The sequence below is a fragment of the Numida meleagris genome, chromosome 14, assembly GCF_002078875.1.
Source record: "Numida meleagris isolate 19003 breed g44 Domestic line chromosome 14, NumMel1.0, whole genome shotgun sequence".
NCBI lineage: Eukaryota > Metazoa > Chordata > Aves > Galliformes > Numididae > Numida > Numida meleagris.
In genome coordinates this window covers 10,426,424-10,454,385 of record NC_034422.1, presented here as the reverse complement: position 1 = coordinate 10,454,385, position 27,962 = coordinate 10,426,424, and the positions used below count along the sequence as shown (strand labels likewise).

Genomic DNA, 27,962 nt, shown 5'->3' with positions numbered 1-27,962 from the left:
CCCCCTTTATTGATGGCAGAGCTCAGGGAACCCCATGAGCCCCAGAGCTGCTTGGCTCAGAATAAGTGCTCAGAAGCGCAGGGGGGGTCAGCTGCTGTTTAATGTTGTTGGGCTCTGCGGGGTGGGTCGGGTCCCGCAGCATCACCCCGGCTGCCCACCTTGAACTGCCGCAGGTAGAACTGAGCCGCCAGCTGCCTGCTCATCGCCCGCAGCGCCAGGAAGGCGGCCACCACCTCACAGACGAGGAAGGCCAGGAGAAGGCTGTGCACGGCCAGCTCCAGCGGCAGGGGGAGGGTGAGGTGGTCCGTGAGCAGGAACAGCAGGAGGGGCAGCTGGATGAGGATGGAAAGGAGAAGGAACCCAGCAAGCTCGGGCACCTGCGTGGGCAGAGGCTGATGAGGATGTATGGGCACCCCTGGTACGTGGGGGGGCGCCTCTGCAGGGGCTGAACCCCCAGGAGCACCCTGGATTGGCACTCAAGGAGGAAGGGGGGTATTGGGCTCTCAGACCCTGGGCGAAGGGGACTTCCAGCACGGAGCAGAGGGCCAGCCCTTACCTTCTCCTGCAGGTTCCCAATGTAGCCCAGGTAGAGCCGAGCTGCTTCAGCCAGTGTGAGGATGAGGAAGGCAGCGAGCAGGAGGAGCTGGTAGTAGCGAGGCAGCAGGTTGTACTGTAACGGGGCACAGCCTCGTCCCTCCCAGTTCCACGCTGGTCCCCAGCCCTGCCCACTCTGCCCTCCCCGTGTAACATTCCCTGCCTGGAAAGCTGAGGGTACCTTCAGCTGCAGCATCATGCCCTCGGCCAGGCACCAGCAGGGGAAGTAGTGGGCGTTGAAGTAGAGCATCATCTGGAGGGGCAGGCTGGCCAGCACCTCGTGCGCTGGGCAGGGCAAAGCAGGGCTGGGCAGGACCCCAGGTACCCCCAGCATCCCTCCCCTGCCTCGCAGCCCACTGCAACAGCACTGATGTTCGCTGCCCCCCATTGCTGGGGGTGCAGGGACCCATCTCTGCCTGCAGTGTGGGCGCAGCAGTGAACCCCCCCGGGGGTACCTGGGCGGTAGAGGTGAGCGGTGCCGCTGTCCCATGTCTTGTTGGTGGTGAAGAGGACACCGCTGAAGGCCGTCAGCCCCCAGCGCAGGTTGGGAGGCAGCGGCGTGTGCGCGGCCATGGCTGGCAGCTCAGCTGGGATTAGCAGGAGGGGAATTAACGCGGTGACGGCTCGGAGTAATGCGTGGGGCCAGGCGGCCATTGGCTCCCATGGGACGCAGCCGCTGGGGAAGGGCCTTTATTGCCACAGCGAGAGCTCCCAGGCACTGAGCCCAAGGGTACAGAGCATCCCCTGCAGTGGGGCAGCAGCAGGGGGTGGCTGTCCCTCTGTCACCGCCATGGGGACGTCCCCTCCGTGCAGCACGCTGCCCCACTGCACCCTCTCCCCGCTGCATTGGATCAGCATCATTATTGCTTCAAATTCCCTGATGGATGTGGATGTGTCCCATCCCCTGAGACCATTCCCCTCGCAGAAGGGCACTGCAGCAGAGGTGCCCCACCATCTCCACGCTGGCGTCGAGGTGACATTGCCAGAAACAAGTCCCAAAGTCCCCCGACCCATGGAGCCTTTTACTCTCACTGGAGCAGTTGGTCCCCATTGGGGAGGCGTGGGTTCCTGCACAGCCGCTCACTGCAGCATCCCTTAGCAAGGACGGGGCATTGAGTCCTTCACTGTTGGTCCTACCCAATGGTTCTCCTCGTGATCTTCAGCCTTCGCCCCATCCCAGAAGGTGCCTGGTCTGGCTGCTGCAGATATTGAGGCTGTTGCAAAGCGGTCCTTAAGGGCCAGGCCCTGGCAAGGGACACGAGAAACCAAATAAAAAGGATTCTTCTACTTGGTAAAGCTAAATCGAAGCTGTGGAGCACATCGCTGCAGGCTGCCAGGAAGGAGGAGGGAGCACTATGAGATCAGTGTGCACCTGGCTGAAGCCCACCAAGGGCTCTTTTTGGGGGAAAAGCCTTGTGCTACATGGATATCCCAGGCAATGTAACAAGGTATGGAATAAATACAGCATGCTGTGAGTGTTGGTCTGTTACTAGATAAGGACAGTGCACTAAGGAAGGGCCAGCAGAGAGGCCCATGAGGCCCTGCTGGTCTATTTGGCCATGTCTGGACAGGACATGCTTTTTCTGAAAAGCACAACACACTGCAAATCTGCCTGGGAGGACTTCAGAGGATGGTGGCTTTGGGTGAGCAGGAGGGTGGGAGCTTTGGAAAAGCTGAGCCAGGCTCTGCTGGGGAGCACACGGTGCTGCTGGGGCTGCTGCCAGGGCACACGCTGGGAAAGGAGCAGAGCAATATCAGGTCAGTGATCCCACTGCTGCTGGATGGCATCTGACCGCCCCAGCAGCAAGATGCGTGATGCAAAGCCACATCTGCCCATGGGACACATGGATCTGGAGCAGCAACCAGGCACTGTGCCCACATCCCTGCCTACCGCCATCACTGGTCACACGGCCTGGGAAAAGCCTGGCAGTGAAAGCAGAAGGGACCAAGCAGAGGTGTGACAGATGATGGGGATGTTGCTATCTGAGTAAAGATCTGAAAGTCTGGAAATAAAGATAAGCAGGATGTGGGACACCAAGGGAACCCTGCACAGAGGAGGTGCAGGCACCATCTGGCCAACCTGCTGAGGTTGGAAGGAAGCAGAAAGGGTCTAGATTACAACAGGAGCGCTGCTTTCATTCATAGGGGGTGAATCAAACTGAAAATAGCAATTCTCTGGCTTTGGGCTGAAGGTAACACACTGAGAGACGGGCAACAAAGCTCCCAAAGGACAGCACTGGAAAGCTGGACTGGGCACCTCCCCTCCTGAGCAAGATCCGGGGCCCTTCTGCCAGCCAGGGGCAGAAAGCATGGCCACAGAGCACTGACATTGCCAGCTGAGAAGAGAAATGTAGCCCTGTCACCAGGCGACAGGAAGAATAAGTGACAAAGGGCAGAGGACAGCCAGAAATACCCCTCCAGCTCTTCTTCCTCGAGTAACGCATCAGCAGCAATGTCAGTCCTTCAATAACCATTAAGGGGAGGGTGTGGACGCTGGGCTCCGTGGGGAGGAAAGAGGATTTGGGAAGGGGCAATGTGCTTGAGAGCATGTGCTGGCCACAGAGAGCGACGAAAGGCACTCGTGCTGTTCACAGGGTGAAGGGATGCGCTTGGGGCTCTCGTTGTGCCGCTTGGAGAGGGCGGATGCGGCACCCAGCAGCACCCGGGCACCCGTGTCAGCAGTCTGCAGCTCCCTGCCAGCCACGCTGGTGCCAAGCCCGCTCCCCCAGGGTCTGTTTTCCTGACTTCCCAGTGGGAATTCCACCCGCTGACCCCACGGCCGGTGGCTGCGGGACCAGGAGAGCCGGCGGCGGTTCGCATGCACAGAGAGCTGCCGGGAAGGGGACTGCTCGGTGAAAGAGGCTGGGTTCGGCCAAGTCTCAAGGGAAAATGACTCGGGTGCATTATTCGCATCGTGCCGTGGAGCTGCGGCCGTCCCCATCTCCTCGAGGCGAGCGCAGCGTCAGGAGCCACGTCTGCGTTAGGAGCCTTTCCCCGTTAGCCAGGACATATCTCCAGTTCTACGAAGACAAAAACAAGCAGCACTGTGAGCTTTGCGAGCTGCGCAGCACCCCTTCCTCTGCCTTCACCTCCACCCCATGCAAAACAGCTCAAGCAGGTTGGGGTTGCTATGCAAGCACATGGCCATCATCAGTGTCTCCGTGCAGGAGTTAGAGACGCGGCTCTCCTGCAAAACCCCACACGGACCCAAGACCCGAAACTGAACGTACTTGCCGTGACGGACAAACAGCCTAAAAGGTGCGGATGCAGCAGGAGACAGAGAGAGAAAAGACACTCAGGGTTAGGCGGCCCCCTCGAGGCTCCTCCCCAGCCCAGCTCTCGGCACAGCACGCGTACTTACTCCACGTCGCGCTTTCGGATGGCCCTGCCGGCAGCCAGGACCTCGGCCACTTTGGAGACGATGGGGTCGTAGTTCATGCTGGCCACGGCCACCACCTCGTCGCTCCTAGGGCCGGAGAGCAGAGAGGTCAGGGCAGCCCCAACAGGGATGTCTCCATCACCCAAAAGCAACATGCTGGAGAGAGGCGGGAAGCAAAGGGAAATGGGACCTGTCCCGAGGTGTGAGCACTGACTGCGGTGTGGGATAAGGACAGTAGAGGGCTTGGAGCTGGTTGACCCCACTGCGGTCTCATTGAAGTTCGTGTGTCGGCCTGGTGATGCTCACTAGGGTGGCTAGAGCTGCCTCTGTGCCACTGCCCAGAGATGGGACCCCAGGCACCTGAGTGCAGCGGGATGGAGACAGATCTGGGCACCCTGGCACATGGGGGAAACACCAGAAGAGATGGAGCTGATGATGGAGCAGCGTGTCCCTGTCTGGCTGACCATCACCTGCCCAAACCCCAGTGCTGGTGGTACAACGCGAGATCGAAAGGTGAATGGGAAATGAATGAAGCAGAAGGAGAGATGTAAAAATGTCAGAGGAGCTTTGGGTAAAGGTCACAAAGCAAAGGAGAAGGGTTCCTCTGCTCTGAGATCTGCAGAAGTCAGCCTGAGCATAAATCTTCAGAGCCTGACTCCTGATTAGTAACAGAATAAACAAACAACGTAAAAGATCAGGGAAGGTGCACGAGCAAGATATTAAACATAGGCGACAAGGCTTAGGAAGCTGAAGTGTGGAAGCACCCAACAAACGAGGATCAGTTCACTGCCACAGGGCAACACCACCACAGCTTCCCTGTCCAGACTGGGAGCCCAGAACCTACTCCAGACACACTGGAGCTTTTCCACAGCTTATTCCATGCTGCCCAGATACAGAGAGGGACTGGCCCCACTGGGCTCCTCCAGTGGCAGGGAGAACACTGCTTGTGCCAGGATGCAAGGAGCAAGTTGCAGAGGGAATAGCAGCAGCACTGCGCCAGCTGCAAAGCCTTGGTTCATCCATTAATGCATGCACGAAATGGCAGGAGTGTGCAAGGAGCCAGCAAAATCTAGGCTGGATGCTGTTTTAAACTACACTCTGTCCTCTATGCAGCTGCATGTGAATCACAGAATCATTATGGTTGGAAAAAAACAAGATCATCCAGTCCAACCAACCGTCAACCCATCACCACCGTGCCCACTGACCCATGTCCCTCAGAAGATCATTAACGTCCAATACAGCCCCCAAGAAGAGCACCCTGGCACTGGGAGTATCTGCTGGAACACGATGAACTCAGGTGCTACATGACCCTGCACTGACAGCTGATCCAGGAGGTTCTCTCCCCACTGTGAGATGCTGTTGTGTACCAACACAGGCAACCATTTCCATCAGCAAGACAAGGGGCAGGTGGTCCTTCTGTGAAATAATGTGCAGGGCAGTAGTGAACTGGAGCATCTCACAGCACCGGAAGAGATGGAGCAGTAGTGAAGGAGGTCAGTAGTGAACTGGAGCATCTCACATCAGCAGTGGCTTTGAATCGTTTTGTCTGAGGCCAGGAGGAGTCCCTCTTTTTCAAGAGGTCTTTTGAGGCCAACAAGGATGCCCTTTCTGCAGCTGGGACTGGGAGCAACCAGAAGTCTTGGCCCAAAGACAGTAAATTGCTGGGGATGAGCACCATCTGCACATGGCCATCCCTTCTTCTGTAGGGTTCAGTGCAGTGGAAACAGGGTGCCACGAGGAAGGCAACCACAGCTGCTCACTGAGTCTCCCAAGAGCTCCACGGTTTTACAGACTGGGACGACATTGGTCTGTACTGGCGGAGGTACTGTGGTGTCCCATGGGGACAACTGCAGGGCACCCCGTCCCTTGCACGGAGCCCCAGGCTGACCTCTCAGCAGCTCACCCTCAGCTCTGAATGGGGATAAACAGTTTGATTCTTCAAACTCTGGAAAAGAAAAGAGTTCTATCGTGAAAGCTGATGCTCAGGGCAGGCTCCAGCAACGGGGACCACCAGCGTTTCATGCAAGAACCAGCACACACCAGAAGAAGAGTCTAAGCCAACAGGTAGACGTGGGAAACAGGAGACGGCCACTATGGGACAGCATCCTCATCCAAAAGCGTTAGCACCAGCAGCAGGACTATCACCAAATGGCAAGAAAAGGAGGAAAGGAACGCTCCCAGTCACCGCTGGCAGAGGCAGAGAGATGGGGCTGTGGCTGAGAGAAGCCCACTGGACCCCTCAGTACCTCCAGCTCTCGGCGCACGGTGCCGTCCTGCCACACCAAAGCCATCTCCTGGGGCCCCTCCTGGGTGGCAGAAGAAGGCAGCGCTCAGCGCCCGCCCCGCAGACCCAGCATGAGGCCCCGCACCACGCAGGGGATTATTCGCCTTGCCCTCGAAAGAGCTCCACAGATGTTTTATTAAAGTGCTCTGGCATTTCGTTTCTAATTAGGGTTGGGATAAATAGCTGCACCCGTTGTGCTGTAGGATAGAGAGGAGGGGTGGGAAGAAGCTTCAAAGAAGATTGTGTGCTGGAAAGAAACACTCAGCACGTTGCTTCTCTATTGCCTGGCACTAATGCATTTGTACGTGCAGTCTTATTAATGTCCTCCAACCTCAGTGCCCACAGTGGAACAGAACTGACTGGAAGAAGCTCTAGCAAAAATAATTTCCAGCCTAGCAGAACAAGCTGAGACAAATGCTCCTGTAGGGACACGGAGAGGAGAAACACTTACTTGGTATAAAATGCAACAAACTTCAGTTCATCCAAGTCCCCTTGAATGACGACATCATCAAATCCTTCCCCATGGCCTGAAAGATGGAATTATTATGAGTTGGAGAAGCACTGTTGCTAAGAAAACAATTTCCACAGCAAATGTCTTGTCGGTCCATGGAATTAAAAATTGGTCTTCACTTCTTTCCACTGGATACAGCTCTGGCCCTAGCAAAAAGTGTTTTAACCTGGAGTTACAGTAGAGGCAGCCATCCTGCAGTCACTGAGAAATGGGCATTGGAAGGCAGGGGGATCAAGAATCATCCGTGCTTGCTCAAATACACGCATGTTTAGGGAGACATGCCATATCCACAAGGCTCTTCAGGCCTTGCAAAACAAGAGCTGTCCCTGCACACCACCCTGGGCCAGCTGAGGGGGGTGGAAGTGGCCCTGCAAGGTGGCTGTGGCTTCTGTAACCCAAAACAATTCCAGAGTCCACAGCAGCCCCAGGGAATCCCTCACCTGCGTATCGAATGCTTTTCCCAAACATCGCAGTCCACAGATAGGGGACCGTGCTGATCTCCATGCCGTGGGCCAGCATATTCAGTGCCGCAATACGGCCTGGAAGACAGAAAGAGCAGAGAAAGTGAGGAAGCCCTGAGCCTGACCAAACGTGGGGGACAGCAGAAAATACATTTTTCCCAACATTTCCTACAACTGCTCGGTTTCCCTGTTTTCAGTTGTCTCATTCTCTTCCTAAAGGGTTGGAAATTTCCTGTGGATATGGAAAAGGTTCCTTCCCACAAGCAATCTCTTGTGCAAAGCAAAGGCACTGAGGAGCACCTACCGTGCATATGGGCCATCTGCCAGTGGGGGACGTTCACTTTCTTGTTGTTCCTCAGGGCCAGTGGGAACGTGACGGCGTCACCAGCTGCAAACACTCCAGGTATGTTGGTCTGCATCATCTGATGGGAGGAAGCAGAAGGGCTTGGTGGGGTTTTCACCCTTCCTGAGCAGCCAGCAGGGAACTGTCCAAGGTCCCCAGGGGTGGGAGGTGCGCAGATGTGGACGCCCTCAGCACCAAAATGGTTGGGCTTTGCAAACCACACACATGGCAGGATCCATATCTCAGCATCTGGGGACAGACTGTCCCCGTGCTGATGGCTCAGAGCCCAAGGCATGTCCAGCTTGGAGGAGCTGGCTGCACCATGCTCACCTTGTTGACCACGATGAAGCCTTTGGAGTCAATGTTGATGCCACTCTGCTTGAGAAATCCTGTTGCTGGCACTGCACCTGTGGGAGAAGGCAAAAGGCCTTTTTCTTCCTCTAGACTTCACAAATTGCTCTGTTGTGGAGCAGTCAATAAAGCAACGGGAGAATGAAATACGAATCCTGTGATTCATCCAGTTAGTGAAGTGTAGAAAAGTTACAATTAGATAGGGGCCTTTCTCTCCACAAGGGTAAATGAGAAAAATACCCTCTTCTTATGGTCCTCCAGTTCCATTTCCACCACTGGCAGAGCAAACCACCACTGGCTTGATGGGCCTGGCAGTCCTCAGTGTGCTCTAGGGCACCCTAGAGGCTTCTCAGTGTACCCTAGAAACCTCCCCGGGCAACCTAGTGTTCTCTAGGGCACCCTAGAGTACTCCCAGAGCTCCTCAGATTGGTCTAGGGTGCTCCAGAAGCTTCCCAGTGTGCCCCAGTGTATTCCAAGGACCTCACAGCAGTGGCCCCTTACCGATACCAACGACACAAACGTCCGCACGCAACACCTTCCCACTCTTCAGCACCACCTCCTTCAGCTGTACAGGAGAGAGGGGGAAACTGCAGTTATTTCAGAGACAACAAAGTAAAACCCTGTAGCAGCAGCAAGCCAAGCTAGTATCTCACTTCATTTCTGACATTCAAGTTGAGCGTAATCCCTTATAATGGCAACAGGACAAGTTTGGGGGCCCTCTGAGGGAGTACTGCAGACTTTCTAGGGACAGGGTTAAAGCTTGAACCAGGAAGTGCCCCAGTAAGGTCATCCTCAATGCTCTCTTTGCCCCTCCAGGATCTCAGAGCAATGATACCACCCCAAACACCATGGCTGGAGCACGCCTCCTCCTGTGGGCTAAGCCCAGGAGTAGAAGTTTCAGGGGCTAGGAAAGAGAGGGCACAAACCCGACCCTGAAGGAGACAGCAGCCCCATGGGGTGATATGTGGAGCCGTGGACACCTCTTGTGTCTTACCCTCTGCCACACCATACCTTGCCATCCTGCTCCCGGAGCTCCGACACCTCGGTCTGCATGTAGAACTTCACCCTGTGGCTCTCAAACATCTGTGGGAACAGTGGGCACACCTCAGCCCCTACAGCTCCATCCCACTGTGGGGTCCCATGCCCGCACTGCAACAGGACCATCCTCACTCATGGACACCCCAGAGAGGCTCCCATCCCAGACTTTATAGGGCTTGCACCATGGAGCACCTCCGTGGCTCCATCAATAAATCAGCTCCCAAACAACTGCACCCCAAGGTACTGAAACCAGCAGAACCCACTCTTTTCACCAAAACCACCGCTGGGACAGGAAAGCGAGGTCACCTTCATGACAGCGCGGCCAACCCTCTCCCCAAAGAACTTCTTGAATGGGACCTCCTCCAGCTCCACCAGGGACACCGAGTGGGCTCTCTCCGCAAGGTAGGCAGCCACCTCCATCCCTGGGGAACACAAGAACATCCCAGTGGCCCAGCGCCGTCCCCGCACCCAACCTTGGGCCACACCACTTTCATAGAACCCTTGAGTATTGTATGGGATTTATCATTCACAGCCATTTATTCTTAGAGGTGGAAGCCATGGGAGGGCTTTAGGAATCAAAACAAGCAATTGGCCCTAACAAAGTCCCAAAGTGCCACAGGAACCATTTGGTAATGGACCTCAGATGAAGGAAGAGAGAAACATTCCTCATGGCTGTGAATGTTTTAGAAGTGAGCAGCTACTGGGTGGAACCAGCCCTTGTGGCTTGAGTCTTTTTTATTCTTTTGGGATTTTTGTTGACCAATTTTGGTGCTGGTGATTGCATGGAAAGCTTCTGCAAGACATTTTCTCTCTATGGTAGTTTTTTGAAACAGTTCTCTTTGAAGATCTGCAGTTTCCAATTGGTCTCTCAAACCCCATGCTTTTTTGGTAGCTGGGATTGACTGAATCTTTAAAACATTAAATTTCAAAAAAGAGAGAAACCAATACTGAACATTTTTGAATAAATCACCTTCCTAAAAATCATTTAGTCCTGTGGTATGCAGGATCCACAGAAATTTTGTTGCAGATGCATCAAACAAAAAGAAGAAACATAAAAGAAACTATAAGGCTGTGTATTTCAAAACATTTGGTGGGGAATACCTCCCAAAGGGTAATGACAAACTGGAAGGAGGGCTGTGGCAGTCTGCAGGGACACATGGGAAGCTGAGAAGTGCGGAAATCTGCAAAACGAGGGCTCACCAAGGAAGGAAGCGCCCACTATAACCACGTTCTTGCTGGTGGCCAGCTTCACCACACGGTTCGCATCTTCCGGCGTCCGGATGTTGAAAACGTTTTCCACTTCCTTGCCCTTACAGCTGAGAGCTTTGGGCCTGAAAACACAAATGGAGGGCTACCTGGGCTGGGCTCCTGCAGACACCTTGGCCTAGCTGTCTGCAGCCCACCAGGACAAGGCACCACATTTTGCCACGTTTCTCTGCAAAATCACCCAGGTTGGAGACATAATAGGCAAAACCCAAGCGCTGGAGGACAATGGCAAAAACTCTCGGCCCCAGGAACAGCCCTCATGCAGCCGCTTGGCAGGACGACCCTATAGGGCTGGGATAAGTTCTGTGCAGGGAAGCGGAGCACGATGCAGGATGGTTCCTGCTTTGTAATTCCAAGCTTAACTGCTGTCACACAGTAACATTTTCAGAAGCCCAGTGGGACACAGCTAACCCTGTCCTTCAGCAGAAGGTTTGGAGCCAGACTTTAAAGGTTTTATATGCCTGCACAGATGCAGCTTCAGTAGCAGTTTAATCCTGTCATCCCCATGCATTTACTGGGGCATATATATTTTTAAATATCTGGCCTTTGCATTCGCGACTCACATCTGGAAATGGGACTGACAATCCTAAATAATTCAGGTACATTAAAAACACTTACCCAGTGTACTTGGAGCTTGTGCATGAGGATTTTGAAATTATTTCCCAAGGCTTATGCACCTCCATAGGTGGTGGGTGCATTTGGCTGCTGTGCTGCATCACCCTAGCAGCTGCTGTGGCAGCAGCACACATCTGCAGGCACCGGACCCCAAAGATCTTAAGGTCGGCCAGAAATGAAAGGTGGAAATTCAAGTGGATGTATTATTTGATTCTCAGCTTTGGTTGAGTAGATACACCCAACACAGCTACGGAGAGAGAGATACAGACCTATCCAATATGTGTTTGTTGCCTTTTCTGCAAACATTTTTGCAAACAAATTTGGTTTCTGAATTGAAGTGTCATGTTTGATCCCTCATCCCCAGGCACAAGCTCCTCAGATTCTCAGATATAATAGTTTCTCTTGATCTTTGAAATGTTTCCCTGTAGCTTACGTGTTTCCAGTCGCTATCAGCAGTTTGTTATATTCCATCTTAAATCCGTCCTTGAACACAGCCGTCTTGTTCTTGACATCCACAGCCGCAGCCTGAAATCATTTCTAAATCATGTTAAGGGATGAAATCTTAGATACCCACTGAGATGCCACGTTGCTGAGCCAGAGGCTGCCCATCCATGTCTTAGGGACATGGCTATTGAACAATACTGGTGGTAGGTGGATGGTTGGACCCAATCATCTTAGAGGTCTTTTCCAACCTTAATGATGCTACAGTTCACTGATCCTATCTTCCTCCTCCCATTCTGCCTCTACTTGTCAAGGGACTGACCAACTGAAGTGTTCAGAAATACCCATGATTGTTCTTGAATGGAGACTGGTGCCTCCACACATGGGGCATGGAACAGCACCAGCAGCATGAAGCATGGACTCAGGAGATCCTCACCAGCACCAGAACTCTGCTCACCCCGGGCTATCTCCTGCAATCTAATTGCAGACCTTATGCCAGGACAGGATCTGTCCTCTTGCAGTGCAGTGTGGCTCACATCCCCACGCACCTCAAACCTGCCATCCCTCCCCTGTCTCATTCCCACCACCTCCAGCCCTGCCCTCGCCCCGTGCCCCAGCTTCCATAGGCAGCTGCCTCTCTGCAGCCACCTTGCACACTCCAAGCTTAGGATTGCTTCTCTATGCACCTCATCCCTGGGAACCTCTTCAAAAAGCCAACATCTGCACTGCAAATGACAGATCCTCGAGAGAATGGTGATGCTCTGCCTGGCCTGGGCGGTCTAACAAACTACCATCTGGCCTCTTTCTCTGCAGAACTCTCATTTTCTGCTGCTTCTGTTCTACCCATCACATAGGGTTTAATTTTTAATTCTTGAGTAGTTTTCTTGTTTTTAAGGTTTGGTTCCTATCGGCAGCTCAGCCAGCCCAGACCTTATATCATTCTAGTCAACTTCTACAAATCCTTGAAGATCTCCCAGTATAAATTAAATAACAGGAGAAAATATTTAATCCATCACTGTCTGGGTGCTTGCAGGCAGATTGTCCTGATCAGAGGCCAGCTGGTCACCCCAAATCCATGCAAGGATGTTCAGCAAATGGCAGATAAGAAATGACAATTGCTGTGGAGCTTGCCCAGGGAAGAATTGCATTCATTCTGGTTCTGAACAACCACAGGCAGACTGAGATCTGGGGCACAGAACAGCCCAGGGAACAAGGGAGACTCGGCATTTCTGCATCAGAAATCAGCTGGTGAGACCACAATGTATGAGTGGAACCCTCCTTACCTGCATTTCGGTCAGGACTTCGATGTCATACGTGCGGAAGAACTCCTTGGGGCGCAGGGCGATCTGCTCTGGGTGGGAATCCATCGACTACAAAGAAAGCACATTTTTCTACCAACAGCTGTGAGTCAGAAAAGCAAGCGGAGCAATGCCTGCTCCCAGCACAAGGTCACTTCCAACTCACACCATTCTGCGACTCTACATCTCTACGATCTGAAATCAGTCCCTATGGCATTTGTTAAGAGATTTCCTCTATGAATCAAGGGCTTCACCACCTGCACCCCTGGCATCAGCTGCATACCAGGGATGGACGTGCAAAGTCCTTCATCTCCACTCGGTCAGGAGCAGGGGGCACTCCCTTTCCATGACTTCAGATAACTCTGTACTCAGAAGAAACTTGTATCTTAGGTCTTGAGGCAGGTGCGGGGTCATACGGGTTTTACTGCAAATTCTTTAACCTTTCAGTGTTTACTAAGAGAGGAGCTTCTGAACCACGGCTTGGGAGTGCAGGTTCCCATGACATTGCACGGGGAGGGCAGCATGGAGCAGTGCAGAAGCCCCAAGGGCTTTGCTGCTGTCCACTGCTCCTGCAACAGAAACGGGGACATCACAGCACACCAAGGAGCTGGTCATGGTCCAAAGGGCACAGAGGAGAGCAGTCTGAGGAAGCCTGAGACATATTGATAACACATTCAGCAAGAGGAAGGGCAACGATGCAGTTTCAGGAGGCAAGAAGCCTGTGGCATACAGCTTTATGTGCTACTCCTCTAATGGATCTTTCCAGTGCTCTCAAAAAGCCACGTATCTTTGCATTCCTTTGAAAAAGGCTTTGTTTTGGGACTGCAAGCTGAGCTAGAAGCTCTGATAGTTGAGTATCAGCTCCCCTAGATAGCTATCCCTGACATAAAGGGGAATACGTACACTGCCTGTTCTTTCCTTAAGTCCAAGCTTCAAGACCTTGCTGTTTACAGTATGCTGTTTACCATATGTTTACAAGCCCCATTTCATTCCTCTAAAGCTTTCGACCCAGAAACACTGTAAGAGGATCCATCTAGCCATGACCAGGCCATGAGAGCTGCTGGTAGGCATATGGAGAATGCCCTGGTTTCTGTGCTGGTGAACCCTTGTTCAGAGTTTGTACAACTCCTCTTTTGTGCTCCATCTTTCAGGATGAGCAAAGAAGAAACATAACTGTGCAACAAGTAGAAATATCAAAGGGCAATTTTTGAAACTCATACTCGAGGTGGTACAAACCTTGCTGAGCTTTGGTCTGTCGTAGGGCAAGTGTCTGTCCATCGTGCACATTACAATCCTGTCTGAGAAACCTTCCTGGCGCAAGGTCTCTGCACAGACTAACCCAGCTGCACCTAAGAAAGAAGACCCACACCAGCCATGCACACATTGTATTTGACGGCCTGAATCCTTTTCCCTTACAAATTCAGGTTTTGGTAGAAAGAACTCATTCAAGCCTACATGGATTTCCACGGGGTCAGTGGGGGATATTCCTGAGCCCAGCAGTGCAGCACAGCAGTGGGCAGCCTTGAGCAACCCAACACAATGGACTGTGGTAGTCTCTTCCCACCCAGCTAGCTTTGAGATCTCCTTTCCAGTTCACCAGAACAGACCTTGGCCTTTAGAAAGAGCTGTCAGCTTAGCTGGTCAAGGCTGAGAAAGTTCTTTCAGCAACAATGACCATCACTTGCTGAGCAGCTTGGCTCAGGATTTGGATGGCTGTTTACCCTCAGCCATCCCATGCTCCCCAGAGCGCCCAACCGCCCCTGGCCAGCGGGAATCACACTCCAGCTCTTATCAACAAACAGCATGGGCATAAGGAAGGGAAAATGTGCTTGAGACTGCAGCTCCCCGTTGACTTTCAAGTCCCTGGACTTCTAGAAATTGCTAACTGCATGTTGGTTTAGTATCCTGCTCTGCAAGCTGTATGCCTTGCCTACAACACACCATGTCATCACAACTACATGGGATGCCTCCAGTCTCCCTTCTCTCAATCTCCAGTTTGGGGCTCCACATTTGGCTCTATGAGACATATTACTTAAGCCATCTGGACATCCTGCTGTTCTGACACCCACTCTGGGAGGGGACACACACTGCTGTCCCAGAACGTGCCACTCGATACCTGCACCGATGATCAGCACATTGGTACTGCTCAGGTTGTAGTTGCTCAAGGAGATGCACTTTGCCATCATCTTTGTCCTCCTCTGTGTCTGAAGAGCCTATGCCACCAACAAGAGGAAGAACAGGTGTTAGCCAGGCAGGAACTCGGGGCAACTACCAACCAGGGAACAACCACATCCTTGCACCCAGTGAGGACTCCAAACCCATGCTCAACCAAATGCCTTCCCATTACCCACTGCACTACGCTCTTCCCAGGTACAAAAGAAAAACGTGTCTATTGTTGTTGGTAAATTGATGGAGGGACAAAGGGCTGGGAAAAAAGACAGGAAAAGCAGCACAGGTGGATCATTGTGCGATTCTGCAGTCAGCAGGGGAAATGGAAATGCAAAAGTTCTATCAGGAACTTCAGCCTGCACCTGAGCTCATAATGCCTTTGAAATTCAAAGAAGCTGATGGACTACGTGGCCTGCATTGCCACACCGTGTTCAGATGCACCTGGTGGGGCCAAATGGCTGAGAGGAGAGGACTGCTGCTTGAGACTTTGGGTTCCCCCATTCTAGATGCTCACACATCCGTCTGCTCAGACACTTCTCCTCCCACCAGAGAGCCCGAAGAGCAGCATTCCCCCACAGGCACAAGGAGCCAGCTGCTGGCCTTGCTTCTGGGGCGGCTCTGCCTCTCACCTGCTTGCTCGCTCGGATGTACACCTTCTCCTTCTCGATCTTCACCTGAGGGTGACAAAGAGCAGCGGTTTGTAGGACAGGGAAGAGGTGTGAGGAGGGCCCACAGGCCTGTCCCACCATGTGTTGGCCCCACATTCCCACACAGGCCATGCTGATAGGAACGAAGGTCTCACCTGGAACCTGGGCAAGCTGTCCAAGCCAGGAAAGTCCTCAATGTCACCAGTGCCGATGTTGAAGCAAGCCCCGTGCCAGGGGCAGCGGACCCTTCCTTTGGACAAAACCCCTGCACAAAGGACAGCTGCTAGCACATCCTTGCCCGGAGGGAAGGGCTGCAGTCTCCTAGGTCCTGCACCCAGGTCTATAAGCCTAGCACCAGCCTGAGCAAGCTGTGCCTCAAGCAGAGCATCCCTTAGAGCAAGCCCACTTGAGAACAGAACCTGATGCAACACAGAGTCTGCAAGCTGCTGGCAAATCACACGTCCAGAGCAACAAGGTCATTCCTTGTGTTTGCTCAGACACTGCTGCCTTGGACTTTGGCTTTCCCTGCCCGAAGGAGCTGGTTTGTGGCAGAGTGAACTGCAGTTGCCCCACTGACACCAGATACATGTCTTTTTGCTGCTGAAAGAATTACATCAGCCCAAAGATGGGATGAAGCAGAGCAAGAGGCACGGCACTGCCCCATCCCCGTGGCTGGCTGCTCTGCAAACACTTTGCTTCCCATTTTGACTCACACAGCAAGGGTCACAGACTGACCTTTAACCAGCGGGGCCCCATAGTGGGGGCATTTGTGTCCCATGGCATAGAACTCGCCACCCTCCTTGATCAGCAGTGCCTTCCCACAGCCCAGGTCCACCTCACGCATCCTGGGGAGTGGAGCACAGAGAGTTAATGGTAGAATTAGTGCTATTCCCTTGCCTCGTGCTGCAGCCCTGTCTCACCCTGCCCAGCTCCCCCTTCCTCCAGCCCACCTACCACCAGCTCTGAATGGCTTACAGGTGTAAGCCTAGGCAAAAGCACACCTGTGCTGACCATGCACCCCGTCTGCAAAACCAAAAAAGCTACTGCAGTGTCCTCACCTACTGGATACGTGGTTAATGATGCTATCACTGCTGGAAAGCAGCATTTCAGAACATTGTCTAAGTTGGAAAAGACCTTCAAGATCATCAAGTCCAGTCATCAACCTGACCTACTGAATCCCAACACCAAACCATGTCCCTTAGTGCCACGTCCACTCCCTAAATACCTGCAGGGATGGGGACTCCACCACCTCTCTGGACAGCCCAGTCCAATGCCAGACCATCCTCTCCATGAAGAAATTCTTCCTGACACCCAATCAGAACCTCCTCTTGGCCATTTCCTGGCGTCCTATCTCTTGTCACTTAAGATAAGAGACTGACCCCCTCCTGGCTGCAACCTCCATTCAGGTACTTGTAGAGAGACGCAGAGATCTCCCAGTTGCCAGCCCTGAGACACTCCATGAAATCCAGAGCGAGGTGCAGATGTGGGGGGAAGCAGAGGGGCAGGGAGCTCATCCTGCTTGGCCTGGGAGCCATCTGCCCCACCAGCTGGCAGCCCCGCTCCCGAGCAGGACACTTGGCACTGGGATGTCCTTCAGTCAGCACAACTCACATAGAGCAGTACAAGTCCTGCTGCATTCCTCAGCAATTCAGATAAAACTTGTGCTTCTCGTTAAATGACAACCATAACTCCGTAGGGAGATAAGATAAGATAAGTGAGAGAGTTCACAACTTACCCAAGGAACTGTGTGATCTGAGAGAGGCAAAAACAAGGGCTGGCATCTCGAAGGCAATACACAGGAAGCTGCAAACTCCCCATCGTGTGCTCAGTCCCAATGACCCAGAGGGTGACCAGTGCCACACAGCTGTGCTGACCCCACAGTGGGCACTCTGTTCTCTCACCCTTGAAATCAGCATCCCCAAGTAACCCTCTGAGTTCCAGAGGGAGAAGGGACCCCTCTGACCTGGCCCATTGCTTATGAACCATGGGACCTTCTCACGCACCTCTACTTTGAGCTTAGACACTATTAGGAAAAGAGCCATTCTCAGCTTAAAATGACCCCAATGGGAAGGCTGCTGCAGTGCTTGGTAACTAGTTTCAACAGTTAAATGCATTCACTGCTGAAGTGCAAGCTTGGATTCCTGAGTGATCCAGGGTCCAGCCCTTGCTTTAGCAGTTGCCTGTTTGACCAAAGAGCTTTCTGCTACAGCCAGGTAAGTAAGGGATTGTGTAAGGGATTGTAAGTAAGGGTTTTTTATTATTACCTACGAAGATGCTAGGCACTTACTGTCCATTCTCCAGGTCCTTCACATGGCACACAGATGCTTCCACCACGTCCTTTGGGTTGTGGTAGGGATTGCTGGCAATGGGATGCTCCTCGAGATGGTAATGCCGGGCGGTCCCATTGACTTTGTAAACCAATGGGCTGGCTTTCCCGTTGGGTGACATCTCCTCCTTGCTTCTCTCCTTCTCAGGTATCACAACCTCAATTTTCACTTCAACTGCAGGAACAAACAGAAATCTTCATTAAAACAAAGCCTGAAGTTTTGCTGCCATTCTGCCTCTCCATCCTCCCTCGGATTTCTTAAGGGGCTGGCAGATGTCATCAGAATTGACATTTTTTGTTGTCTTGCATGGGAAGATAAAACATTTAATATCAAACTTGGCTTGATTACCCAACTCCATTAGTCCACCGCTCTTTCTCAGCTATGCACCTTTGCATGCATAAAGTAAATACTCTTGCAAGTAGGCATTAGTCACTGGTGCAAAACAATCCCTCTGTCACTCTTTCTGTCCTGTTTAATGGAAAACAGCTTCAGGCAGTTAAGTGTGAGCATGTCAAGGCCTCTAGGGCTCAAAGAAACTTCAAAAAAATCCTTTGTTTATTGGTAGATAACATTAACTGAAAGAGAAAGCCAACACTGCATGGTGTATAAAACTCCTTCATTAGATGGAGTTAATAAGGAACCACTATTAAAAATGCTCAACATTATTTCTTCATGAAGTTTTCAGCATGGATCTCCAGCAAAAGCAAGAATTGTCTGGTTTATTTAGGTTTAAACTATTTAGCAGGTTTGACAAAACAAGCTATCTGGGCCATAAATGCTAGCACAAAGTCAAGTGATGGATTTCTAGAAGAGACCAGAAAGCTGCTCCCCGTAATGAGAATCCCTCCTACCCATGCAGCAGCATGGGGAGGTCCAGGAGAGCTGCAGGAGCCCTTGAAGAATGTTAAAGATCCTCAGGAGATAAGAAACACAAATTGCAAGGATTGTCCTGGGAACGCTGGATGCAAGGGCAAGGGCGGGCAGGCTAATGAGAGGAGATGGGAAATATCTGTGATGGAACTGGGGGTCAGGAGGGGAGAGACTGGTCCTTGGTGGTGGGGACTGGGATAGAAAGTACAGAGAGCCAGATCTCATCCCAAACCTCCCAGAGCCCATCCCTGGCATTCCATCCCAGACCTCAGATCCCATCACAGTCCTCCTAGATCCCACCTCAGACCTCTCAGATTCCAACTCGGATCTCTTAGATCCCATTCCAGACCTCTCAGATTTCATCTCAGACCTCTTAGATCCCATTGTAGACCTCCCAGACCTCAACCCAGACCTCCCAGATCCCATTGCAGAGCTTCCAGATCTCATCCCAGGCCGCCCAGATCCCACCACAGGTCTTCCAGACCCCATCCTAGACCTCCCGCATCACATCCAAGCCATTGGAAGAAGTTGTAAAACCTGCACTGAATGAGGAAGCTACTGCACCACGAGAAGGGACAATCTCAGGGCAACGAGGCTGCTCCTGGGAGCAGCAGCACAGGGCTTCTGTGTGAAGCTAATCAGCTTACTTAAATGCAAATGTCCACAATCATTAATGGCCATTAATAGTACCAGTCATTTGGCCTTTCCTTGGGCACAACTCATTAGAGTCTTTGAGCATCACCGAGGTGCCACCAAACCCCATGGAGCAGGGAAATGGTCACAGCATGTGCCTGAGAAACCAGGCTCTAACGTCTCAAACCAATCATGCCAGGTGGCAGCTGCGAGTTTAAAAAATGCATTTCATGTCCACATCTGTCAAGCGGGCATAAAGTGTCTGTTTATCTCCTAGGCACCTCATGAGACTAAGTCATTAATATTTATAATAAACACTAGGGGACTTTTATAGTGAGCTGGGCATAATTGCCAGAGACCAAAGAGCTGTCCCAAGCACATGGGAGAGTATTTCGCTTCCCCAATCTTGTAAATGTCACAAGCAGGAAGCGCTGTACAGAAGACAAAAATTAAAACCCACAAGCCAAAGGGGTTAAGGAAAGACAATCAATGAGTAGATTCAGAGAGATGAAGGAAAACTGACATTTTGCTCAGCAGAGAAGTTGCCAGAGTTGAGAGAAGTGAGGGAGATCATCGAGGTCAGGACATGCTCCAGCCCCTCTGCTGGGGTCAGAGCCATGAGCTGCCCCTTGCCTGACTTAGGACAAATCTGCTTTTCCCCTCTCAGTATATGGAAGCAGTGGGTTGTTCCAAGTGATGCTCTGTGTGCTGTGTTCCCATGCTGAGCCAAAGGAAAGACAGAAAATGTGAAATTCCACTGAATTACTGACTTACTGTATTGTGGGTCATGGTGGACGTGGTGGATACTGTGGGATGTGATGGGACATGGTGGATGTGGTGGGATGTGGTGGATGTGGTGGACATGGTGGATATCGTGGAATATGTTGGGATGTGGTGTGATGTGAAGGGCTGTGGTAGGATGTGATGGAACATGGTGGACATGGTGGGACGTAGTGGGATGTTGTGGGTTGTGGTGAATGTGGATGATATGGTGGACATCTCGGGATGTGGTGGGATGTGGAGGGATGTGGTGGGATGCGGTGGAGGTGGTGGGACATTGTGGGAATGTAGTGAGTCGTGGTGGATGTGGTGGACATGGTGGATGTCATGGGACATGGTGGGATGTGATGGGATATGGTGGGATATTGTGGGATGTGGTGTGATGTGAAGGGCTGTGGTAGGATGTGGTGGACGTGGTGGGATGTGGTGGAGGTGGTGGGACATTGCGGGAATGTAGTGAGTTGTGGTGGATATAGTGGACATCCACCACGCCATGACATCCATCATGACATCCACCATGCCATGGGATGTGGTGGGATGTAGTGAGCTGTGATGGATGTGGTGGACGTTGTGGATGTGATGGTATGTGGTGGGATGTGGCAGGACATGGTGGGATATGGTGGGATGTGGTGAGGCATGGTGAGATCCGGTGGGACACAGTGGGCACCTGGCCACTGCCCTCTCATTTTAGTGGCCTGCAACTCAAAACCGTTCTCATTAAAAATAGTAGAGTGAATCACAAAATCATGAGATAAATGTGCCTGGTTCCACCGCGCCTCTCCATACGTTACCACCTCCCAGCAGCCAGGATAAGGGCAGTGAGGCCCAGGAACAGCCTCGACACGCAGCCCCCACACCCTCACAAGCACCAAAATAGTTACGCAGAGACTGGGAACCAGGCTTCAGAACGGTGCCTGGGGTCACGCGACTGCAGCGCTGGAGATAAGAGATTACGTCACTACTTGAACACAAGCTCTGAATTAAACGCTGATATTTATATCAGTGCGTGCAGTTGTTTGCTGCTGCGGGACTCCTGCTCTGGTTCTCTGCCCATCAAAAGGTCTTTCTGGCACGGAGAAATGTGAGCGCAGCATGAAAACCGAGCGTCATGCAAAGGTTGTGAAACGTTTGCCAGCACCATCAGCGTCTGCAAATCCGTATCTGTTTATCTCGGTGCACTTGGAGGTTTCATAAGCACTGGGGTGAAGCATTGCAGCGTGTGCTAACAAGGGGCTGGGGAACTGCTGTCAAAACCTTCTGAAGGCTGCTAATCAGAAACAGAGCTGCAGAAGGAGTGTTCCATTACAGGGTGGCATTCTCAGCCGCTTGCCCTGCTATGCAAATACAGCTCGACACGAAAATATGCAGCTCAGGAAATGCGCCCGCAGAGCGCTTTTATTCCTGCATCAGCCCAAGATTAAACACAATTTTGCTGATGGTATACAAAATAAAGCGGAGCTGCCAGGGGACTTTGCTGCAAATTTATTCAATGGAAGCATTTATTCCTGGATGTGCTCTCGCCTTTTAACAAGGAAGGCCGCAGAGTGGTTCCTCACTAAAGAAAACTTGCAGTGAGTGGGAGGATAGAAACTTGACCGTAGTGTCCAGTGTACCTTGGGCACTGCGATGACCACTGAAATAACCTCTGCACACGGCAGAAACCAACCTCCAGTTTTCTCTTTGTGTCTCAAAGAAACCCGTGTGCCCGTGCCTTGCAAAGCCAGGATGGCTGGTTGGGGATGCTTGGTGGCTCACAGACATGACCCGTATCACACCAACATCTCAGGTCCTTCAGGCTGCCCAACAGTAGGAGCCCACCTGGCCCCAAGATGAGCTACAGGAGTTCATGGAGAGAGATGGGAGATGTCCTAGCAGCCCCCGGACACATCACGGTGAATCAGGGCCAGGCACGTGCCAGAACCTCCACCAGAACCTCCTGTGCCCCACACAGCCCCACAGCCCCACAGGACTCCGTCCGAAGGCAGAGCTCAGGAATTCAGGGGATTAGCAGGCGGTAATCCTCCCTGCAGGAGCGGAGAATTAACATTCCCCAGCGGTGCCCGCGGAGCTGCCGCTGACCTACATCCCCGCATCCCTCCATCTCACCTGGCTTGGGCTTGGAGAAGCATCCTCCCATGGCGAGCGGAGCGGTGCCGCGCCGGGCACGCAGCAGGGACGGTGGGTAGAGCAGCAAGGGCAGGGGCACAGCCTCGCATGGCAGCCGCCTGCTGGCACCAGGCCTCAGGCGTCCTTCGGCACCTGCGTGGGGCAGAAAAACCCTTCTGAAGTTTAAAATCACCAGCGTCGCTTGGTTCGTCTCCAGGCTTTAATAACTTTCCGAAGGCCTGCCTTTGGGAAGGCTAAAATTAACCATTTCGTAGAATCACAGCACAGTTGGGTTGGAAGGGCCCTTACAGCCCCACAGTGCCAACCCCTGCCCTGGGCTGGTTGCCCCGCACCAGATCAGGCTGCCCAGGCCCCATCCATGGCCTGGAGCATTGCTGGGGATGGGGCACCCACTGACATGGCCACCCTTGCACTCAGCCTTGTCGAACTTCCTGAGATTCACTTCTCAAGCCTGCGCAGGTCCCTCTGGATGAGCTGGGAATGTGTTGTGGGAGCTACATCCAGTCCTCAAAGAGCCATCGGGTTTCTGCAGAGCTCCCAGATAAGCTCATTTGCGGAGGGATTGGAACATGGGAAGAGCCAAGTCACTGAGTGGCAAGGGTGAGAGCATCCAGGGAGAGCAGCATGCCAATACTTATGCAAGAGCGAACGCAAAAAAAAGGTCAAGGAAGGAGGCGCACAAATGCAGAAGATTTGGGAAAAATACAGCAGCAAAGTCACATGCAGTATCTGCTATGCTGCTATGTGGACCTTTGCCAAAACTCACAGGCAGAAGTGGAAAATGGTTTTGTATGAGAGAAAGAGAGTCTCAGCTGTTGATGTACCGGTGATACAGGACAGTCATTTACTGTAAAGCCATAAAAGCAAATACCATGTAAAGATTCCCAGCCCTCCAGAGATGCCAGTGCACAGCCCAAGGCTGCGGGACTCCTTTCCAGCCGGTCCATCTGGTTTCTGAGGGATGTGGCAGGTTCCTGCCCGTGAGTATTGCCCATTTGAATGAAGTGAATGCTTTGTTTGGGCCTTCAAGGCAGCAACCTGAAGCAATCCCCTGTGTAGTTCCCCTACTGATGGTCCCTGCAGGCCCTTTGGAGGCTGTGCTTGGGCTGCCCCTTGGGAGGGGCTGGGAGGCTGATTGATGCCTGATGTGCCCATGGCCGGGGTCCTACAGCCGTTCACAGCAAGCACCGTGAGCACCATTCCAGCCCATAAGGCAACAGGCTGAACCTCACATCTCGGAGCACCACAGCCAAGTGCCACCGTAGAGCCACAGGATCCTGGAAGAGCTTCGGTTAAAAGGTCCCTGGATGTCATGTCATCTCATGATCTCCCCAGCTCCGAGCAACGTGAGATAACTCAACTCTAAGCTTTGAATAATGCACCTTGGTGAGGTGAGAAGCCCCACAGACACATGGAGGTCCCCATGGGTACCCAACCTCTCAGATGCCTATCAGCAGAAAAGGCTGAGACTCAATGGATGATAAAGAATCACCCCAAACTCCTCATCCACACCTCTTCCACCAGATGCAGCGCTCCTAAGAAAGGAGAAGCCAATATGTTCAAAGTGATATCAGCACCACACCACTCTCGCAGCACCCCGGAGTACCCGCTGCTCAGATGCAGAGCATGGGAAGGATTTTCTTTTTCTCCCAGGCCAATCACTTCTAAAGTATTTTGCCACTCTCCATGGCTCTGAGCATGGCCCCTCGCCTGGCTGAGCCATTTCAGGTCAATGATTCCCCGCTTTGCAGGACCAGGAATCCAGCTGTGCCCTTGATCTCTCAAGCACTATTCCCTGTGGCAGTTTTGTTTATCTAGCTCTCAGCAATTTGTAGCACAGATAATCACAGGGAACGTCCTAGAGCTTCAAGCTCAACAGGAGATGCTATTTTTTAACTGCCTCTGCATAAAGTAAGATCCTCTTTATTGCGTTTTGGTCCCATTGTTTGCAAACATACACCTATTTCTGTCTCAAGAACTTCTCCCTTCAGAAGTACTACAAGTTACTGCAGACCATTTTTGGACTTGCTGTTTGGATGTCTCTGAAGAGTGCACCTAGGTCTGAAGAGAAGGCTCCATGCCATGCCTGGGAGAAGAACATCAGTGGAGGTCTGGCACAACAGAGTTGCTGGAAGGTCCATGGTGTCTATCAACAGTGCCCTTCTTCCAACTCAACCAGGTAACCTCCTCTCTGGAAGGCCAGATAAGAAGGCCTTCCAGAAGTCACCCTCAGCTAAGGACTTGAGGAAGGAAACCCCTCCATCTGCTCTGGCACCCTGGGCAGTTATGATAGTGCTGGAAGTGTTTTACTCCAGCTCTCACACAGACTCTCCAGCAAAGCCTACATCCACATTTGCTTCTCCAAGATCATGGAGCAGATCTTCCTGGAAATGATGCTGAGGCCCATGGAAAACAGAGAGGTGACTGGTTACAGCCAACGCAGCTTCACTAAGTGCACACCGTGTCTGACAGATATGGTGGCCTCCTACATTGAGGTCACAGCCTTGGTAGATATGGGAAGACACATTCCTGTCTCTGGATTGGAGAGGCGTGGAGGTGGATATCTGCTGGATCCCTGATGCCAATTCTGGCACTGAACTGGTGTTACTTAATATCATTGTAGTTGACATAGACAGCTAGACTGATTGCACTCTCAGCAAGATTTCAAACAACCCCAGGCTGTGTGGTGTTATAAACATGCTGGAGGTAAGGAATGTCATCCAGAGGGACCTCAGCAGGCTCAAGAGGTGTGCAAAGTCCTGCACGTGGGCTGAGGCAATCCCAAACACAAATACAGGTGCAGAAGAACTCGGTGGTGCTGGCTGATGAAAAGCTGAACATGAGCCAGCAATGCACACTTGCAGCCCAGAAAGCCAACTGCATCCAGCAGCAAAAGAAGCATGGCCAGCACAGCCAGCAGGACGATGGAGGTGACTGTCCCCCTCTGGTCTGCCCCTGTGAGATCCCACCCCAGTTCAGCTCTGGGCATCCAGCACAAGAAAGACATGGACCTGCTGGAGCAAGTCCAGAGGTGAGGTTTGCCTTCCCCTCTCTGCAGCTGGGAATCCAGGGCGAATCTGTCCCCAGTCCCAAAACTGTCTGCCCTAAAGCTCAAAGAGGACCGTGTGCCTTTGCTAGGTAGAGAGATTTGGGTTTGCAAGCTGTGCCCCGAGCAGGAGCTCAGGGCACCTGGTGGCACCGTCCACACTTGCAGGAAAGAGATGGCTCTGGCTCTGGTCCCCACTGTGGAAAAAAACAATCCTTGATCCCAAAGCTCACCATATCTACCGCAGAGTTCCCTCCTTGCCAACTCTCTGTATGTGCACAATATTGTCTTTCACACAGAGCACAGTGGGAACCGCTGAGCAGTTCCAGCAGGAGACCTGTTATGGGCACACCCTGCAAACAGAGCGGAGCACAAACCCCACCACGGCGGTGACCTCCACTGCATCCCCTTCCATCCAATCCCATCCCATCCCATCCCATCCCCTCCCATCCCATCCCATCCCATCCCCTTCCATCCCATCCCATCCCACCAGCCACATCCTGGGGCACAGAGCATCTGCAGCACTCCTGCTGCAAACAGGGAACAGAGGGACAACAGAGGAGGCAGGGGCACGTCCCTCTCACACCACAGGCTGAGAGCAGAGCCAAGTGCTGGGCTTCCCCATGAACCCTGAGGCTCAGTCCCAAAAGCCCCCAGACCTTTCACCAGCCCCAGATCTGCTGCCAACCCCCTGCTCACAGAGTCCTGGACATCACTGAGCTCCAACCCAGCCAGCTTCACAGATCCAGTACATGACAGCAGAGGGACCGTCCCCAAACAGCACTCCCCTGACAGTTACAAACCTTCTATTTCCATCCTAAATGCACCCACTTTTCCCTTCCGTTGTACTGCACCACCCTCCATCCCCAGCAGACCTTTGCTCTCCATGGTGCTTACCCCAGATCCACACCCAGGCACCATTTTGCACAAGTGAGTTCTGGTGCCCTCCTGGCACAGGAGCTCTCCATTTCTCTTCTTTTTCAGAGGATCCGCTCTCATGTGAGCCAGAGCTACACAGTGGTCACCCCACTCCGATAAACCCCCCCCCCCTCCTGGCGTAGCAATGCAAACACTCCTCTGAGCTGAAAGGTCCCTGGGCTGACTCTTGGCTCCGTCTCCAGAATAACACAGGCTGCTCTGCCAAGGAAAGCACAACTCTCCTCTGGATGCACGACTCCGAACACAGCCCAGGTGTGGCCAGAGCCTCAGGGGTCCCGAGGCACTCCCGGCACCCCGCAGATCACACTGTGCATGACATGTTATGAACCTAAGCCCTGACCCAGGGACGGTGCCGGGGCTGGAAAGAGCCACGGGGAGGACAAGAGTCCTGCAGAGCGGAGCAGAGCTAGGACAGCATTTTTAGAGCGGGTCAATCTTGGGCTTCTAAAACAATTTGAAGGTGAAAACCGACAGATCTCCATCCTGGACGTCAGGAAGCACTTCTTTCAGGAGCGACGCTACCAAAGATGCACACGGGGTCCTACAAACCCCTGAGCCCCAGCGCTCACATAGACTGACCCTACAGCACAGCTGGGGAGGGAAATGCCCACGTTTGTGCCACCGGTCCCATCCCACCTCCAGGATGCTGCACCCGACACCAACACGCTGCCACGCACAGCCCAGTGCACAAGCTGGGAAGGATCCCCATCCCACTGCATGTCCCCAGCTCCAAAGCTGCCACGAACATGCCCCGCTGGCTCCTGGAGGAGCACAGCAGCAGTGTCAGGCTGCAGTTATCCACAACTGTTCTACTGGCTGCTGCTTCAGCAGTTTAGAGGCTCCAGGTTAAAGGCTCATTCAGCAGCACTCTCATCGCCACCGCTCCAACGTGTACTCTGCAAGCTGGATGGAAAATGCTCTGACATTAATAATTAAACGAGAGATTTGGTCCAGATCTCAAAGGTGCGCCCATAAATGGCAAAATGCTGAAAAGTCGCCCAGGTGCGGGCTGCTCGATGCAGAACTCAAGGTATTTCACCACGAAAAGAGGTTCCATGGCTGGGTTAGAGGGAAGTCCTGCTTGCCTCCATCACCATTTCGCCACAGCACAAGGGACAAGCGTGTTTCCCACCGAAGCAGCGCAGGAGGAGTTCATCACGTTTTCCAAGCCTAACAGCTAAGCACGACATCCACATCCCTGCTTCCACGCATCCCTCTGGGAACGTGACGCTCACTTTCCGAGGGGACCGCGCGGCTCCGCGCTTTCTCCATTCGCTCACCCAAAGGCGCATTACAGCCGCACGCAAAGACCGCACCGCGCGCACATCGCCGGCCCCACGCCGCGGCTGCGTGCCCGACTGGGATTACACTTCCCCGAACAGGGACGAACAAACTTGCAGGGCACGCTGAGCCCTCGGCTGTTCGAACGCAGAGAAACGCAGCTTTCCTCCCGCAGCACCGCGGCCCGCTTGCTCCGTGCTATCACTCCCCGAGCGCTCGCTGCGGTTCCGAACCACCCGCGGTGCCACCGCAGAGCCGGTACCGGGACTCGGAAACGGCGCGGTACCGGGACCCCCCCGCCCCCTATTTTCCCTGCAGGATGCTCCCCCCGAGCCGCAGCCCCGCGCTTACCTGGGCAGCTCCCGGCTCGGCACCGCGGCACCGCGGCATCGCGGCGGCGGGAGGGAGCGCGGCCGCCCCCGGGCGGGTCGGGGCGGGTCGGGGCGGGCCGGGGCCCCGCTACCTGCGGGCACCGAGCGGCGCGGAGCGGCACGGAGCGGCTCGGCCGGGCACCATGGCACGGTGCGGGCAGTGCGCATGCACCGGCGGCGGAGCTGCGGGA

The 27,962-nt window shown here is 53.2% G+C and overlaps 2 protein-coding genes across 3 annotated transcripts; both read right to left on the bottom strand.

The window, feature by feature from the left end:
- Positions 1-1,117, bottom strand: LOC110406413 (transmembrane protein 17-like). The gene is made up of 2 exons (XM_021412890.1): positions 557-1,117; positions 1-377 (listed from the first exon to the last, which is right to left on the bottom strand). The coding sequence occupies exons 1-2, from the start codon at positions 1,082-1,084 to the stop codon at positions 99-101; spliced, it is 807 nt and encodes a 268-aa protein (XP_021268565.1). The 5' UTR covers positions 1,085-1,117; the 3' UTR covers positions 1-98.
- On the bottom strand, positions 89-27,817 carry AIFM3 (apoptosis inducing factor, mitochondria associated 3). 2 transcript variants are annotated; one of them, XM_021412876.1, is made up of 21 exons: positions 27,752-27,817; positions 22,114-22,266; positions 17,685-17,898; positions 16,133-16,242; positions 15,553-15,662; positions 15,380-15,424; positions 14,698-14,794; positions 13,818-13,930; positions 12,567-12,653; positions 11,276-11,367; positions 10,162-10,292; positions 9,268-9,383; positions 8,935-9,006; positions 8,425-8,488; positions 7,903-7,979; positions 7,534-7,651; positions 7,209-7,307; positions 6,709-6,784; positions 6,220-6,279; positions 3,956-4,060; positions 89-3,614 (listed from the first exon to the last, which is right to left on the bottom strand). In XM_021412876.1, exons 2-21 carry the CDS (start codon positions 22,142-22,144, stop codon positions 3,575-3,577), a joined length of 1,857 nt encoding a protein of 618 aa, XP_021268551.1. In that variant the 5' UTR covers positions 22,145-22,266; positions 27,752-27,817; the 3' UTR covers positions 89-3,574. The 2 variants fall into 2 exon arrangements, with proteins under 2 accessions (XP_021268551.1, XP_021268552.1); XM_021412877.1 differs by lacking the exon at positions 6,220-6,279.